This window comes from Eptatretus burgeri, chromosome 9 (assembly GCF_056783735.1).
Source record: "Eptatretus burgeri isolate ZD-2024b chromosome 9, Ebu_testis_v1, whole genome shotgun sequence".
NCBI classification, from domain to species: domain Eukaryota; kingdom Metazoa; phylum Chordata; class Myxini; order Myxiniformes; family Myxinidae; genus Eptatretus; species Eptatretus burgeri.
In genome coordinates, this window is record NC_140969.1 from 3,953,378 (window position 1) to 3,968,714 (window position 15,337).

General features: G+C 42.8%; 1 protein-coding gene across 3 annotated transcripts in view; it reads left to right on the top strand.

The window, feature by feature from the left end:
* KCNH1 (potassium voltage-gated channel subfamily H member 1) overlaps positions 1–15,337 on the top strand; it is a 559,936-nt gene that overhangs the window by 199,842 nt on the left and 344,757 nt on the right. For all 3 annotated transcript variants that reach the window (XM_085893962.1, XM_085893960.1, XM_085893961.1), the window contains one exon: positions 296–722. In XM_085893962.1, coding sequence (XP_085750088.1) covers positions 296–722 — 427 coding nt within the window. The remainder of the gene's footprint in view (positions 1–295; positions 723–15,337) is intronic.

Genomic DNA, 15,337 nt, shown 5'->3' on the forward strand with positions numbered 1-15,337 from the left:
TTATTTTATTTCCTGTATGTGTTGCCGTTAAATCATACTGTGTACCAAATATTGGTATCAATCAGTCATCATGCTTTTTTGGGGATATTTAGAAAAACAGACAAGACATGCCTTTGAGTCATCATTTATTTACTGAACATTAATGACACTGTGGTCCTGATAAAGTACCCCAGGTTGTTTCCTGAGCAAATATTGAAACTATGTCTGCAGTGTGACTTGTCTTATTTATTTATTGTGTGTGTGTGTGTGTGTGTGTGTTTGTGTGTGTGTGTGTGCGTGTGTTTTGTGTGGCCAGGGAATTACAGGCCTCTTTAGCGCTCTTAAGGTGGTTCGACTTCTTCGACTGGGCCGTGTTGCTCGGAAGCTCGATCACTACCTGGAATATGGTGCCACCGTTCTGGTCTTGTTGGTTTGTGTCTTTGGCCTGGCTGCACACTGGCTAGCCTGCATATGGTACTCCATCGGTGATTGTGAAGCGTTGGGTGAGGCGGGGGACAGCCGGCCACATGCCTGGCTGCATCAGCTGGGCAACAGCCTTGGCAAGCCGTATCACTACAATGCCAGTGGGGACGGTCGCTGGGAGGATGGACCCGGGAAGGGCTCCATCTACATCTCTGCCTTGTACTTCACCATGACGAGCCTGACTAGCGTCGGTTTTGGAAACATTGCTCCAAACACAGATGGCGAGAAGATATTCACCATTGCCATGATGATGATTGGCTGTGAGTACTTCCCCCAGGCTATATCGATTGTGTTCATTAATTGTTTAAAATTAATTTTACTAATGCATATTCAATTACTCATTCAGGCATAAAATGATTGTTACGTTTTTAAAAGTCTAATGATGTGCTGCAATTAACCTGTTGTATACTGTGCTGAAAGAATAATGATTGATTGCTCAGATTATTGCAATATCTTGTTTAATGTAATCTTCGTGGAAAGATTTTAACAAACAAAGATGAGTCATTTCTTTTTAACAGTCAACATTCATCTCATTGCAAAAAGTGCCTTTTGCTTATAATGACTCACCTTCATGATAATTAGAAACAAATGCTTGATAAAGGACCGAGGCACATCAACTCCACGCAATCTTAACTTGTATAAGTAATTGAGTTGTGAAGAGTAGAGATGGAAGATGAAAGAATGGTACAATTTCTCCGTCGGTAAAGAGTACCTGCAGTTTTGGAGTTTGGTTTTATATCTAGCACTTAAAAAAGATTTGTTGATCATACTCTCACAAACAGGGAAACTTGGGACCTGCAAAATGGAGACATTATTGTTTTGTTTCTTTGTCTTCTATTGCTTAATTGCCATTCGTGAAATGTCCCATTTTCACTGATTTGAAACGCTGAGTTGTCTCAACATGCTGACAGATTGCCTTTAATCAGGTGTCAAGATCTGTATTTGTGTGATGTTTTTTTTCTTCTGACAACTGATTTGAAAGAAAATATTGTGTGCAAATATTCAGTGTAATCCACCTGCATATTGGAAATGACAATGGATAGTATTCTATTGTACAAGTCAGAGAAAGACTCTGAGTGAGGTCATTTCGGGGGCAGTGGCAAGATCAAAGCGAAGGCAACAAACAGCAATCGGGATTGATCAAATATTTGATAATCGTGCAGAGAAGGAGATGAAAGCAGACCCAAAGTGCAAAGCCCGTCGACATCCACTTTGTACTCAAAGTAAACTTGATGAAAACACCAAGTAAAACTAGAACGGCACTCACAGACCGCATACCTCTGCCAGGCTAAACAGTTTACGTTTTGGATAACACTGATGGGCCGGACCTGCATCCGGACCTGAACCAAAATATAATGAGCTTGTTCTTGTCATCTACTCAACCCATCCGCCAAGTTTCATCCTAATCCGTCAAAATATCATGCTATGTATATAGTTTTTGGCTCCATCTCTCAATGATGAAGCATCACTTTAAAATTATAGAATCCGGATCTTCACCAAAATCTAATCAATTCATCCTTGTCACACACCCAACCTCTCCACCAAATTCCGTCCAAATCTATCGATAAGTTTTTGAGACATCCTGCTAAAAATCAGACAAACAAGCAACCAAGAACAATGTCATGCATAGCATGATACTTGCAAAATCCAAATAAACTGTAGTTGCCATGGAAACAGCAATTTTGTAATTTGGGAAATTTGATTTATCAAGTGTTCCACATGATTGAATGTTATGCAAAACAAATTTGGTTGACACATTTTCTAATTGTGGCCTCATTGGGTTTTACATGTTTTGGATGGCTTTAACCTGGACCTTTGACTATGTTTGTTCTAATTTTATACACATATGCATAAAAATCATCAGTGTGCATTTCAATTTGACACGTTGAAAAATTACTGAGGTATGGTAATAATAAATTCACAAAAGGCACATTTGATTAAAATGGGGTGAAATTGTTGTCATAGAAACCGTTGGTATATCAAAAAGGCGAAATTGATTGTCCTGATTTTTGGTGAACCAGGCATGTCTGTGACCAAATATGCAAATCCTGTTCAAATTTCAAGTTGATAAGATGAAAATTGAAGATTTTATGTGACCTTGAGCTTTGACCTTATGACCTTAAGCAATCGACTTCAGTGACCCAATATGCAAACTCTGTTCAAAATTTAAGTCAATCGGATGAAAATTGATGATTTTATGCGACCATGACCTTTGATCCTTTGACCTTTAGACCTCAAAAACAAAATGCTTCTTGGTTTTGATTGGTGAACCAATTCAGTGACACAATATGTAATTTCTGTTCAAACTAGCAGAGTACCCACCCTACGGCTGGCTGGAGATTGTATATTACTTGCTTAAAAAAGTATAGTCTGTGTATTGCAAGAGGCCTCTATCGATGTTTGTGTGGTGTGTGTCTGAAGGGGTCTAAAACGGGTCGACAGGTCGAAAGGTTCTAAGGTGTCTACGACCCTTTAGACCTGTAGACCATAAGAGGTCTAAAGGGTCTAAGTGGTCCAAAGGGTCGATGGGAGTCCGTGATGGTCTAAAGAAGTATTTTGGGGGAATAAAGATGTAAAGGGTATTTCCTAATAGTAGTTATTGTCTGAAAGGGTCTAAGGGTCAAGGGGTCTAAGTGGTCTAAAGGATGTAAATGTCTTTATGAGTTGCAGAGGTCTAAAGGGCCTTAAACGGTCTTAAGGGGGCTAAATGGTCTTCAGGGGTCTAAAGTGTCTAAATGGGTCTAAGCAATCTAAAGGAGCAAAGGATCTCAGGGGTCAATAGGGTCAGGGGTCAACTCTGTACACTGTTGAGGTTCATATGAGAGTGTTCAAAGGTCCAAAGGGTTTAAAAGAGTCTAAATTGTCGAAAATTTCAAAGGGGTCTAAATGGTATGTTCCAATAATAGTTACAGGTCCAATGGGGTCGATGGGGTCTAAAGGATTTTAGGGGTATCAGGGTTCTAAAGGGCCTAAAAGGTCTAAAATGGCCTAAAAGGTCTAAAATGGCCTAAAAGGTCTAGGGTCATTCTTAAGGTTATGTCTCAACAGTAGTTACAGGTCTAGATGGTCTAAGGGGTCTATAGGGTATAAAGTGTTGAAAGGGGCCAAAAGGGTACAAACTGGGTCTTAAGGTCTAAGGGTCAAGGGGTCTAAGTGTCTAAAGGGTGTGAAGGTCTTCAGGAGTGTAAGGGGTTCTAAAAAGTCTGAGAGGTTCTTAAAGGTTGAAAGTATCTCAATAGGTTCAATGGGTCTAAAGGGCCAAGGGTGTATAAAGGGTCTTAAAAGGTCCAAAGGGTCTAAAAGGTCTAAAATGGTTTAAAGGTGTCTAAAATGTCTAAGGGCTCGAAAGGTCTAATGCCTAAAGGATATGTTCCAATCGTCTGTAATTAATTGACATACTCACGGTCCAACTCACATTCAAACAGTGTGTAATGAATAGACATACTTACTACATAGGGTGGGTGTCTGGAGGGAGGGGAGTGGGAGGAGGCAGGGGTCTGAGGAGGGAGGGAAAAGGGTGGGGTGGGAGTCCAGAGGGAGGGAAGGGTGGGAGGGGAAGGGTGAGAGGGTAAGGGGTGTGGTGTGGGGTGGGAGGGGGTAGGGGAAGGGGAAGGGTTGGCAAGAGGGACCCGATGTTTCCCGGAATTGCTGGGTACCCTTGCTCACCTCACCACATGTCGCTAAAGTGGAACAAACACCGCCACGTCATTAAAAACACCTTACCGCAATGTTATTAAAAACACCTTGATGCCACATTATTTAAAACACCTCACTTAATTCTCAACTAATTGTTGACCTTTTGGTAATGTTGGCCTCAAATAAAATTGGCTGGTTTAATTCATTCACTTGAAATTCACTATATATCCTCTTCAAATTTCAAGTCAATCAGATGAAAATAGAGTTTAGAAATCTCACCTAAGTTGTTGACCTTTTGGTCGATGTTGACCTCAAAAATAATTGGCTGGATGAATTCAGTGACCTGAAATATAAATCCTGTTCAAATTTCAAGTCAATCGGATGAAAATTGAGGATTTTAGAAATTTGACAAGTTTGTTGACCTTTTGACCTCAAAAACAATAGGCTTCTTGCTTATGCCAAACTCGACCACGTGGTGAAGGTTCGTGAAGATTGGTTTAAAATTGTGACCTGTCGGTGATAAACAGACAGACAGACAGACAGACAGAATAACAAAATCAACTGACCAATACACTTGAAATATCTTACATTTTGCCAATAATATAAACAAATAGAGATGCATTTAAAGTCCATTGACCTCATTCCAAATAAATAAATAACAAATCCTCCAGCACGTGCCATTGCCATGGCGCCTTCGTTGGAATTGGAATTGGGAGGGAGGGTGCACTTCTGAGGTGAATGTATACAATGGAGGAGAGGAGATTGGGACCATACTCTGTGCAGAGCGTTGGTGCTGCTTAAACAGTCTCCTTGGCTAGTGGGCACACACTCCTGGACGGGTCACCACTCCGACACAGTATACCAGCAAGCTGGCACTCATTTTGCCGACCTCGGAAGGATGACAGGCCGAGTTAACCCCACCTGGTATCAATTCAACAGCCGAGTAGGATTTGAACTCAGGATCCTAAGATCCCAAGCCCACCACCCTAACCATTAAGCCAACACCAGGCATACAAATGGTACTGGATATAGAATTGGGATAGAGCAGTGTACAAAAAGATAAAGAATTGCTTTGCTATACATGTCCCCTACCAGTCCCAATGAATGTTCTGGAGATTAAAAATATAAAAAGATGTTTGCATTTAACGCACGCTCAAGCCGATACCGGAACCAAAATGAAGAAGAAGAGTGTCTATAATGCACAGTGTTTGGGTCCATTTGGCAAAATAAAAGGAAAAGCAATTTTCATTTACTGATATATTTTGTAGACTAGAAACCAAGAGACAACTTTGATAACAAACCGGAGATAAAAATCGGTTTGCTTTATGGTATGCTCGAGCTAATGTCGGGAACAACATGAAGAAGAAACTCGAACCCACTGTATTTCGTTTGCTTCTCGGCTTTGCCTATTTCATTTTAAATTAACCCCGTGTACATACATGAGACAAAAATATGCATCCGGCTTTTGTGTGTGTGTGTGTGTGTGTGTGTGTGTGTGTGTGTGTGTGTGTGTGTGTGTGTGTGTGTGTGTGTGTGTGTACTGTGTATGTATGTACTGTATGTATATATATATATATATATATATATATATATATATATATATATATATATATATATATATATATATATATATATATATCGATATAGATATAGCATATATTCATATATATTTATTCATATTTTATACATTTTGGTTATAGTGCCGGATTTATGGTTGTGGAGGCCCTGGAGCACACGGGTGGTGTTGGCCCTTTCTGCCACCAACGATGAAGTGAGGCAGAGGTTTTTTATAAAAAACCTTTTTCACTGATGACAGCCTAAACTCTTATATCTTATTCTGTGGCACCCCTCTGCATGTTTTCAGTCCTTTACACATTTCAAACTCCCAGATCAAAGCTTTGTTTTGTGTGGTGTCAATCATGGTGTGTGATATCGATCTCCCGAGCATTTGCGGCAATCCATTGGGCACTAGAGCACTGTCTACAGACAGAACCGAAACCGATTAACCTGAAATGACAAGCAAAATGTACAAGCTAATCATACAGGTTCAGTGTATAAACTTAACCCAATTCCACTGGTGGTAACAATAGTTGCGAGGCACATATTGCATTTGAATGTGTGTACAGTATGTATGAATGCATGCATGCTCTCGTTGGTTGTTATCTCCATTTGTGGGTTTCAGGAGGTGGGAGGAAGTTCTCCCAGAACTCAAAATCTACACATCCTATTTTTTGAGTCAAGGATCATGATTCATGAACCAAACTGTGAAACTCCGTTCTTCCAGCCTCATTTCAGGGGCTGTTTTCAGAATCTTCACTGAACCTCTAACAAACTCCACTTGTCGGTCGTTTGGAGTGATATTCCCCGGAATGATTTTTAAATACAAGGGTTTTCTTCATCATTCCTGTAGCTCTAACTATCACTGGTACAATTGCAGCTTTATTCAATTTCCACATCCTCTTGACCTCATTTTTCAGATCCTGATATTTGGAGATTTTCCTGATTTCTGTGCCATTTAATCCAAAGTCATTGGGAACCGAAACCTTGATCAACAATGCTGACTTTCCCTTTTTACTGTATTTTTATATTTTTACTTTTTATATTTGAGTTCTATGTCCGGATGCAATGCTTTGTTTGCAATGTTCACACTTGATGGGTTTGTCTTGTCACACCTGAACGTTTTATGTTCATTTTCGAGAATCGGATTTAGTTTGTGTTTCCATGATTGTTCTGGGACCGGGATGTTGAAATGTTTACAGATGTGCCAGTGGATTACTCTGCAGACACTGTCGTGTCTTTCTGTGTACAGCTGTTCCGACATGAGTTTTTTTTACATCCCGAAAGGCGGTGGCTGGTCGTGGTACTTTCTGTTTCTTCCCCACAAATCCTGCATTTGTTAAATTTACTCAATCCCACCATTTTCTTAAAAGCATTCGTTTAATGTCCTTCATCTTGGGCATTAATGATGACTCGTTCTCCATTCCAACTAATTTGACCTCTTCTTAGCCATTCCAAATAGCCTTCCTTTTCGATCCCTGTCCTGTTAAGCTCTTTTTTGAATCTTCCTGCTCTTCTATCATTCTCCCATTTGTCAAAGTACATCTGCTTATATTTCTTTTTGTAATTTTCCTATTTTTTTTCTTTGCATTCATTTGGGCTGTGTTTTGTTTCTGGTTCGTTTTCCTGAGTAGTATCCATCATTAACATCCGCCATCGAAGATGGACGGAGGTTACTGTTTTCACCCCGTCTGTTTTTTAGATTTCGTAAGTATATTGATGACTTCCGTCGTCTGTTTGTGTGTTTGTGTGTTTGTTTGTAGGCACGATAACTCGAGAACGGAAGAAGCTACCAATGTCAAATTACACCACGTGATTCAGGAGGGTGATGGGTACGGCAGATTAGATTTTGGTCAAAATCGGTCAAAGATCAAGGTCACAGTGAGGTCAAACATCCCAAAAAAAGTTATAACTCAAGAAGGGAAGAAGCTACCAATGTCAAATTACACCACGTGATTCAGGAGGGTGATGGCGAGCGCTGATTAGATTTTGTTCAAAATCGGTCAAAGGTCAAGGTCACAGTGAGGTCAAACATTCCATTTTTGATGGTTTGGCACAGAATCATCGTAGAAACTTCTGGTTTGCGTCGCTACCTTCTCGAGAGACAGCTTTTATTAGACAAGGTCAGAGGCCAAGTTGACGTTTTCGTAAGTACCAGTCTATAACTGCCTGTTTGTTACTTGATTTTGTCAGTATATTGATGACTTCCGTCCTCTGTTTGTGTGTTTGTTTGTATGTGTGTGTGTGTGTTTGTTTGTTTGTGTGTGTGTTTGTTTGTAGGCACGATAACTCGTGAACGGAAGAAGCTACCAATGTCAAATTACACCATGTGATTCAGGGGGCGATGGCTAGCGCTGATTAGATTTTGGTCAAAATCGGTCAAAGGTCAAGGTCACAGTGAGGTCAAACATAATTCCGTAAATTCATGTGGAGAAATGGAGTATTTTTGCTTCGGTCGACGTTACGAGTTCGTTTTAACTTCGATTTTAATTTTGTCTTCGGTTTTTGCGATCGCTTAGGATGCTTAACACTCGGTTGTCGAAATTCTGGTAAAAATCGGATGTTTTGGAGACGTTTTAAGATTGTATAAAAAATATTTCAGTCGCCGCGTCACGGCTCGTCACGTGGTGCAGCGCGCTCGAGCAGACGCGGCATTGAGTCACGTAAAGGTTTTGCGTGTGCGCGCTGACGGTGTTTTCTATAAAGATGCTGTTTAAAAGTCATTTTTTATCCCAATAAAGGTTATCGTCGCATGCCTGACACGCTAAGTCGTCGGATTATGTAAAGATTGTTGTTGGATGGCCGAATATTACGGTTTTGTGACTTTGATAAAATAATATTAAATAATTGCGTGGAGAAATGGAGATTTTTGCTTCGGTCGATGTTACGAGTTTGTTTTAACTCGGATCGCAATTCTGTTTTCACTTTTGGTAACGGTTAAGTATGCTTAACACTCGGTTCTGGAAATTATGGTAAAATTCTGATGTTTTATGAGATTTATGTCGGGTGTCGTGTCTGAGGCTTAACTGAAGATTATGCTAATGAGGGGGATTGTAACACAGCATTACGCGCTTGTTTTAAAGTCAATTTCAATCATGTTTTCACTTTTGGTAATGGCTAAGTATGCTTAATACTCGGTTGTCGAAATTCTGGTAAAAATCTGACATTTATGAGATTTATGTCGGGTGTCGTGTCTGAGGCTTAACTTAAGATTATGCTAATGAGGGGGATTGTAACACACGGCATTACGCACTTGTTTTAAAGTCAATTTCAATCCTGTTTTCACTTTTGGTAATGGCTAAGTATGCTTAATTTTCGGTTGTCGAAATTCGGAAAAAATCGGATGTTTTATGAGATTTATGTCGGGTGTCATACCTGAGGCTTAACTGAAGATTATGCTAATGAGGGGGATTGTAACACACGGCATTACGCGCTCGTTTTAAAGTCAATTTCAATCCTGTCTTCAATTTTGGTAACGGTTAAGTATGCTTAACACTCGGTTGTCGAAATTCTGGTAAAAATCGGATGTTTTATGAGAGGTTTGGTACAGAATCATCATAGAAACTTCTGGTTTGCGTCGCTACCTTCTCGAGAGACAGCTTTTATTACACAAGGTCAGAGGTCAAGTTGGCAATTTCGTAAGTACCAGTCTCTGACTGCTTGTCACTTACAAAATCTAAAGATTTCGTAAGTATATTGATGCCTTCCGTTTCTGTTTGTTACTTACGAAATCTAAAGATTTCGTAAGTATATTGATGACTTCCATTTCTGTTTGTTTGTTTGTTTGTTTGTAGGCACGATAACTCGAGAACGGAAGAAGCTACCAATGTCAAATTACACCACCTGATTCAGGAGGGTGATGGCAAGTGCTGATTAGATTTTGGTCGAAATATGTCAAAGGTCAAGGTCACAGTGAGGTCAAATATTCGATTTTTGATGGTTTGGTACAGATAACTCGAGAACGGAAGAAGCAACCAATGTCAAATTACACCACGTGATTCAGGATGGTGATGGCTAGTGCTGATTAGATTTTGGTCAAAATCGGTCAAAGGTCAAGGTCACAGTGAGGTCAAACATCCAAAAAATGATAACTCGAGAACGGAAGAAGTTACCAATGTCAAATTACACCACGTGATTCAGGAGGGTGGTGGCTAGCACTGATTAGATTTTGGTCAAAGGTCAAGGTCACAGTGAGGTCAAACATCCAAAACATTCGATTTTTGATGGTTTGGTACAGAATCATCGTAGAAACTTCTGGTTTGCCTCGCTACCCTCTCCAGAGACAGCTTTTATTAGACAAGGTCAGAGGTCAAGTCGACGATTTCGTAATTACCAGTCTATGACTGCTTGTTTGTTCGTTTGTTTGTGAACAGTATTACGGAAAAACTCTTGGACGGATTTCAACGAAACTTGGTGGGGGGATTAGGTATGGTCCAAGGATCATGCCATTAGATTTTGGACTTGGTCCAAAGTCCAATATGGCCGCTGCGGTGGCCATTTTGAAAAAATATTTGAATTTTTGTTTTTGCATTTCTACATGATTTAAGTGATTTCCAACCAAAAAAAGAATAAATTTGTTAGAGAAAGAAAAAAACAAAATTTTGCAACTTTTTTTCAAAAAAATTTCGTTTTTATTTGAAAAAATTTGAATTTTGTTTTTTGCATTTCTACATGTTTTCAGTGATTTACAACTCCCACCCCCCCTCCATTATTAACGGGGTAGAAAAGATGGAGGATTTGGGTGGATGATGATAAGAGGTGGTAATGAATTGCTGTTGGGAAGGCCTGGAGGGAAGAATGGAATTGAACAGAGTGAGGGAGTTTATTCCAAAGGCGGGAAAAGAGAGGAATGAAAGAGTGAAGGTGAACAGTGATTCGTGATTTTGGGAGTTTTACCAGAAGGCAGTTAGCGGACCTTGAGCGCCCTGTGGAAATATGATGGGGACAAATCGCAGACACAGCGGGGGGAGGGGGGGACACCGGTGAAGAGACGGTTGAAGACAGAAAGACCACCGACCTGCCTGCGGTGAGAGAGTGAAAGGCCCAAAGACTCAGCCTCATCGTGGGAGATACCAATGATCCCAAATGCCTTGTTTTCCACAGCATGAAGCCGAGAAAGATGGGAGGCAGGAGCAACAGCCCAGAGGGGAAAGTAGTACTTCATCAGGCTGTGGAGAAAAGCTTTGTATGTGGTCAAGAGGTCAAGTGGGCCGAGGAAGGATATTGCACGACGGAGGATTCACAGTCGGCGACTGGCTTTGGAGGCCAGGCTAGAAATGTGGCTTTCCCAGGAAAGATCATGGCACACAGTGAGACCCAGAAGCTTGAAAGAAAGGACTTCTTCCAGACGATTGTTGAGAAAGTGGATGGGGGGGGGGTTGCCAAACAGTCCTTTCAGAGAGATAGTGAGAGTGTGAGATTTGTCCGGATTGAAAGACATGTTCCACATGTTTGACCAGTTTGTCATTTTACCCAGATCCGCAGTGAGCGAAGAAGCTGATGCTTGCCGGTTTGAGGGATGACCAATGGTACGGCAGAGTGTGGAGTCATCAGCAAAGAGATAAAAAGGATTTTCCAGAGAGTCGGAGAGATCATTGATGAAAACCAGAAAAAGAACAGGGCCCAGAACGCTACCTTGAGGAACTCAAGCCTGGACAGGAAGAGGGGATGAGAGAACTCCATTTAGGGCCACACATTCACTGCAACAGGAGAGGAAGTCTTTCAGCCATGAGTGGAGATGGCCTTGGATACCATGGGAAGAGAGTTTTGTGAGCAGGGCAGGGTGGCAGACTGTGTCAAAAGCATGCGATACGTCTTGGGATATGGCTCTAATTTCCTGTCTGGCATTGAGGACCTCCATCCATTGTTGGGAGAGCAGAAGCAGCATATCCACGGTAGAGTGACCTGGTCTGAAGCCAAATTGATGATCAGAAATCAAGCCATTGGAGAAGAGGAAGGATTTCATGTTTGAAGCGAAGATGGATTCCATAACCTTGCTGATGATTGGGAGAAGGCTGATTGGTCTGTAGTTGCAGTGATCTGCTTTTGCACCTTTTTTGCAGGGCAGTAATGTTTGCTGATTTCCAAGCAGATGGCAGATGACCTTGAGCAAATGAGAGGGTGCATAGAACAGAGAGAGGGTGAGCAAGCACAGAGGAGCAGGTTTTGCGACACCTGGGCTGATGCCGTCTGGACCAGTTGCAGAATCTGAGTCGAGGTTTGACAGCAAGCTCTCCTCCTTGTCTGGAAAAAAGGACACAGAGTCCAGGGCCAGTTGGGTGTGACTGGGTAAGGTGGGTTAAGAAAGCGATGGGTTTTGGACACAATATTTCGATGCAAGCACCGAGTTTAGGCATGCAGCCTTTTCACTTGCGGTATCAGCAGTGCGGCTATTTGAGGTAAGGGAGGGGGAACATACACCAGAAACAGATTTGATTAGATGCCACCAGGATTTGGAGGAGAGAGAGAGGTTTGAGAGTTCAGACTTGAGATGAGAAAGATGTTGTTTTCTGGCTCTCTTGAGGGGAGATACACACTTGTTCTGAGCTTTATAGAAGGAACTGAGATTACTCTTAGTTGGGTTTGCTTTCCATGAGGCAAAGGCAAGTTGTTTCAGGACAACTGCCTCGCCACAAGCTTCAGTGAACCATTGGCGGGAAGAAAGGAAGGACAACTGAAGACGAGAGGGGATAAATCTGTGCATGAGGGAGAGCAAGTTTCTTTGAAAGAATTCCCAGGATGATTTGATGTTGGAGAAAGTAGCGATAGGAGACCAGTCTATATGTTTGATGGCTGCTTGGAGACCCTGCCAACCGGCTTGAGTGAAATTCCAGATTCGACTGCGCTGAGGTGGTTCTCTGATAACAGCCAGAGAGATGTCCACTTTGACAAGGACGTGGTCAGAAGAACCGATTGAAGCGGAGGAAAAACAGCAGATATTGCAGGGAAATTTGTTAAAATCAGATCCAGAAGAGATGGATTACCATTGGCTGAGATCTGCGTTGGGAATTGACCGATTGGGTCAGTCCCAATGAGCCGCAGAAAGCTTTTGCTGAAGTGCCATGACAGGTGAGAGAGGTACCCACACCTAGCCAACTGGCATGATGACAATTGAAGTCACCAGATATGAGGAAGAAGAAGTTTGGATAAGAGGATAGAAGTTGGTCCATGTTTTTGGATGGTGAGGTGTAGATGGAGTCATCACTGTTTGGTGGACGGTACAGTACACATATAAACATGTGGGAGTGGAGGAGAAGCCATATCCAGACGTATTCCTGAGGGTGTGGGAGAGTAAGGGCAGTGCACGGAGAGTGAGGAATGGAGTCTTTGATGAAGAGAGCAACTCCTCGAAAAGGACGAGGCTCAGGTCTGTCATACTGGAGGAGGGAGTAACCAGGGAGAGATACTTGGGAGTCAGAGACAACTTGAGGGAGGAAGGTTGCTGTTCGGCAGATTAAGTCTGGTTTGTCACTTTTCAACTTGTATGGAAATATTTGTAAGGTTTGAGCGAAGGCCCCAGTTATTTGAGGTCCACACTGTTAAAAAAGAGGGAGGGGAGGAGTTTACGGATTTCTGGGATTGCGGGTTTCTTGGGTCAAAACTAAGATCCAGGCTTTCAATGACATCTTGGATGCTGCTGTCCTGTCTGTGTCTGTTTGTGGTGAGGATGTTGAGGTCGTGGAGAGATTCACTTACCTTGGGAGTGATATTCATGTCCCTGCTGGCTGTGAGTCAGAGGTCAATAGACGCCTGGGTCGGGCCTGGGGAGTCATGGATTCACTGGATCATGGGGTGTGGCGCTGCTGGTACCTATGCGGAGGACGAAAGTTCGAGTCTTCAGGTCCTTGGTGCTTCCAGTCTTGCTCTATGGATGCGAGACTTGGACTCTGATGAAGGATCTGAGACGGAGACTTAATTCTTTTGGTCCCAGGTCTTTCAGAGAATCCTTGGCTATCATTGGTCAGATTTTGTGTCCAACGAGCGGTTGCTGAGAGAGACTCGGATGAGATTTGTTACCTGCATGGTCCGTGAGCGTCAATTGCGGCTGTATGGACATGTGGCTCGTTTTCCTGACGCTGATCCTGCTCAACAGATTCTCTCAGCGAGGGAGTCTCGTGGTTGCAGCAGGTTGGCCAGCATCTCAAGGAGATTGGGATGGGCCTGGCATCTGCCTGGGGGATGGCCAGACGGAGGCCCCTGGAGTACCGGCGGAAAGTGGAGGCAGCGACGCGCTGTTCTGGCACATGCTCCCATACCTGACCCTGACCTGACCTGGAGGAGGCTTTGGGTGCAGGGGATGGGAGGGGAGGGGGAGGGTAGGACAAGGGAGGAGGGGGTGGGGAGGTAAGGAGAGTTGTTGAATGAGTGTGGGGGATTGCAGAATAGCAAGGAAAGGGGGCCAGATGAGGAGGAGAAAAGGCTCTCTGGTGCTGGGGGAGAGGGGGGGACAAGAGAGGGGCAAGAAGGCAGTTGAGGATTTGAGGAGGTGGAGTGCTGAGATGGAGGTGAGAGGGCAGGGGATGGAGGCAGCTTTGTGGATGTGAAGGTGGGGGCAACTTTGAGAAGGGTGAGTGAGGGAGGTGAATGGTGGGAGAAGGGTGAGTGCGGAGAGTTGAGGGAGGAAGGTGAGGGGGAGTTTTTGAGAAAGATGAGAGGGAGACTTGGAGGTAGAAGTGTGTGATGGATGCTTTGAGAGGGAGGGGTGAGAGGGGTGAGGTTAGCACTGAATTAGAAAAAAAGAATGGTTGATGGAAAATGAACATTCGTAGCAAACTGGGATGTTAAAAATTTTAGGTCCGGGATGCGATGAAACTCATTTCTTGAGGGATGCGATAAAGGCGAATTAAGAGAATGGAGAGAAGAAATGCTGTAACAGTTGGATTTTTTTCGGCAAGGTATGAGGGAAAGGTCGAATTGAGGAGAGCAGTCTGTTTAAATAGAAGAAGAGTCGTGTATTATGATTCAGTAAGGAGAACCACACACCTGAAAGAGGAAGATGAAGCATTATAAGAGATCGTTTTTATTATTATTATTATTATTATTATTAATATTATTATTATTATTGTTTGAGGGAGTTTTCATCAGATTTGGTAATGGAAAGGTTGTAGAAAATAATCGTGAGGTGAATGGTGAATTTGGATCGGTAAACGCAGGGGGTGTAAACAGATCGCGTGGTTATGGGAGAAGCACGTGAGTAGGGTAAGAATACTGGTTCTGGCTCACTTTCCCCCATGTAAATGAATGGGGGATTTTCAGCCATGAAATTTTTCTTTTTTTTCCCCTAAAAAAATAAATCCCCTTTTTAGCCCAAGGTATATTTATTTGTCTCCCCTTTTAACCTGGAGCCTGGTGTTGGCTTAGTGGTTAGGGTGGCGGCTTGGGATCCCAGGGTCCTGAGTTCAAGCCCTGTTGGCTGCTGAATTAACACCAGGGGGTTGACTCAGCCTGCCATCCTTCCGAGGTCGGCGAAATGAGTGCCAGTGTACTGGTCCCGGTGTATGCCCCGGTTAGAATAGGTGTACCATATCCCTGTGTGTCGTAAGAGGCGACCAGGGTTGGCGTCAGGAAGGGCATCCGGCCATAAAACATTGCCTCAAGAAAAAGCCAAACCCCTGCACAGCAGGGAAAAATGGCTGTAAAAACGGTCATTTTTTTATTTCCCCTTTTAACCTAGGGGCTCTCT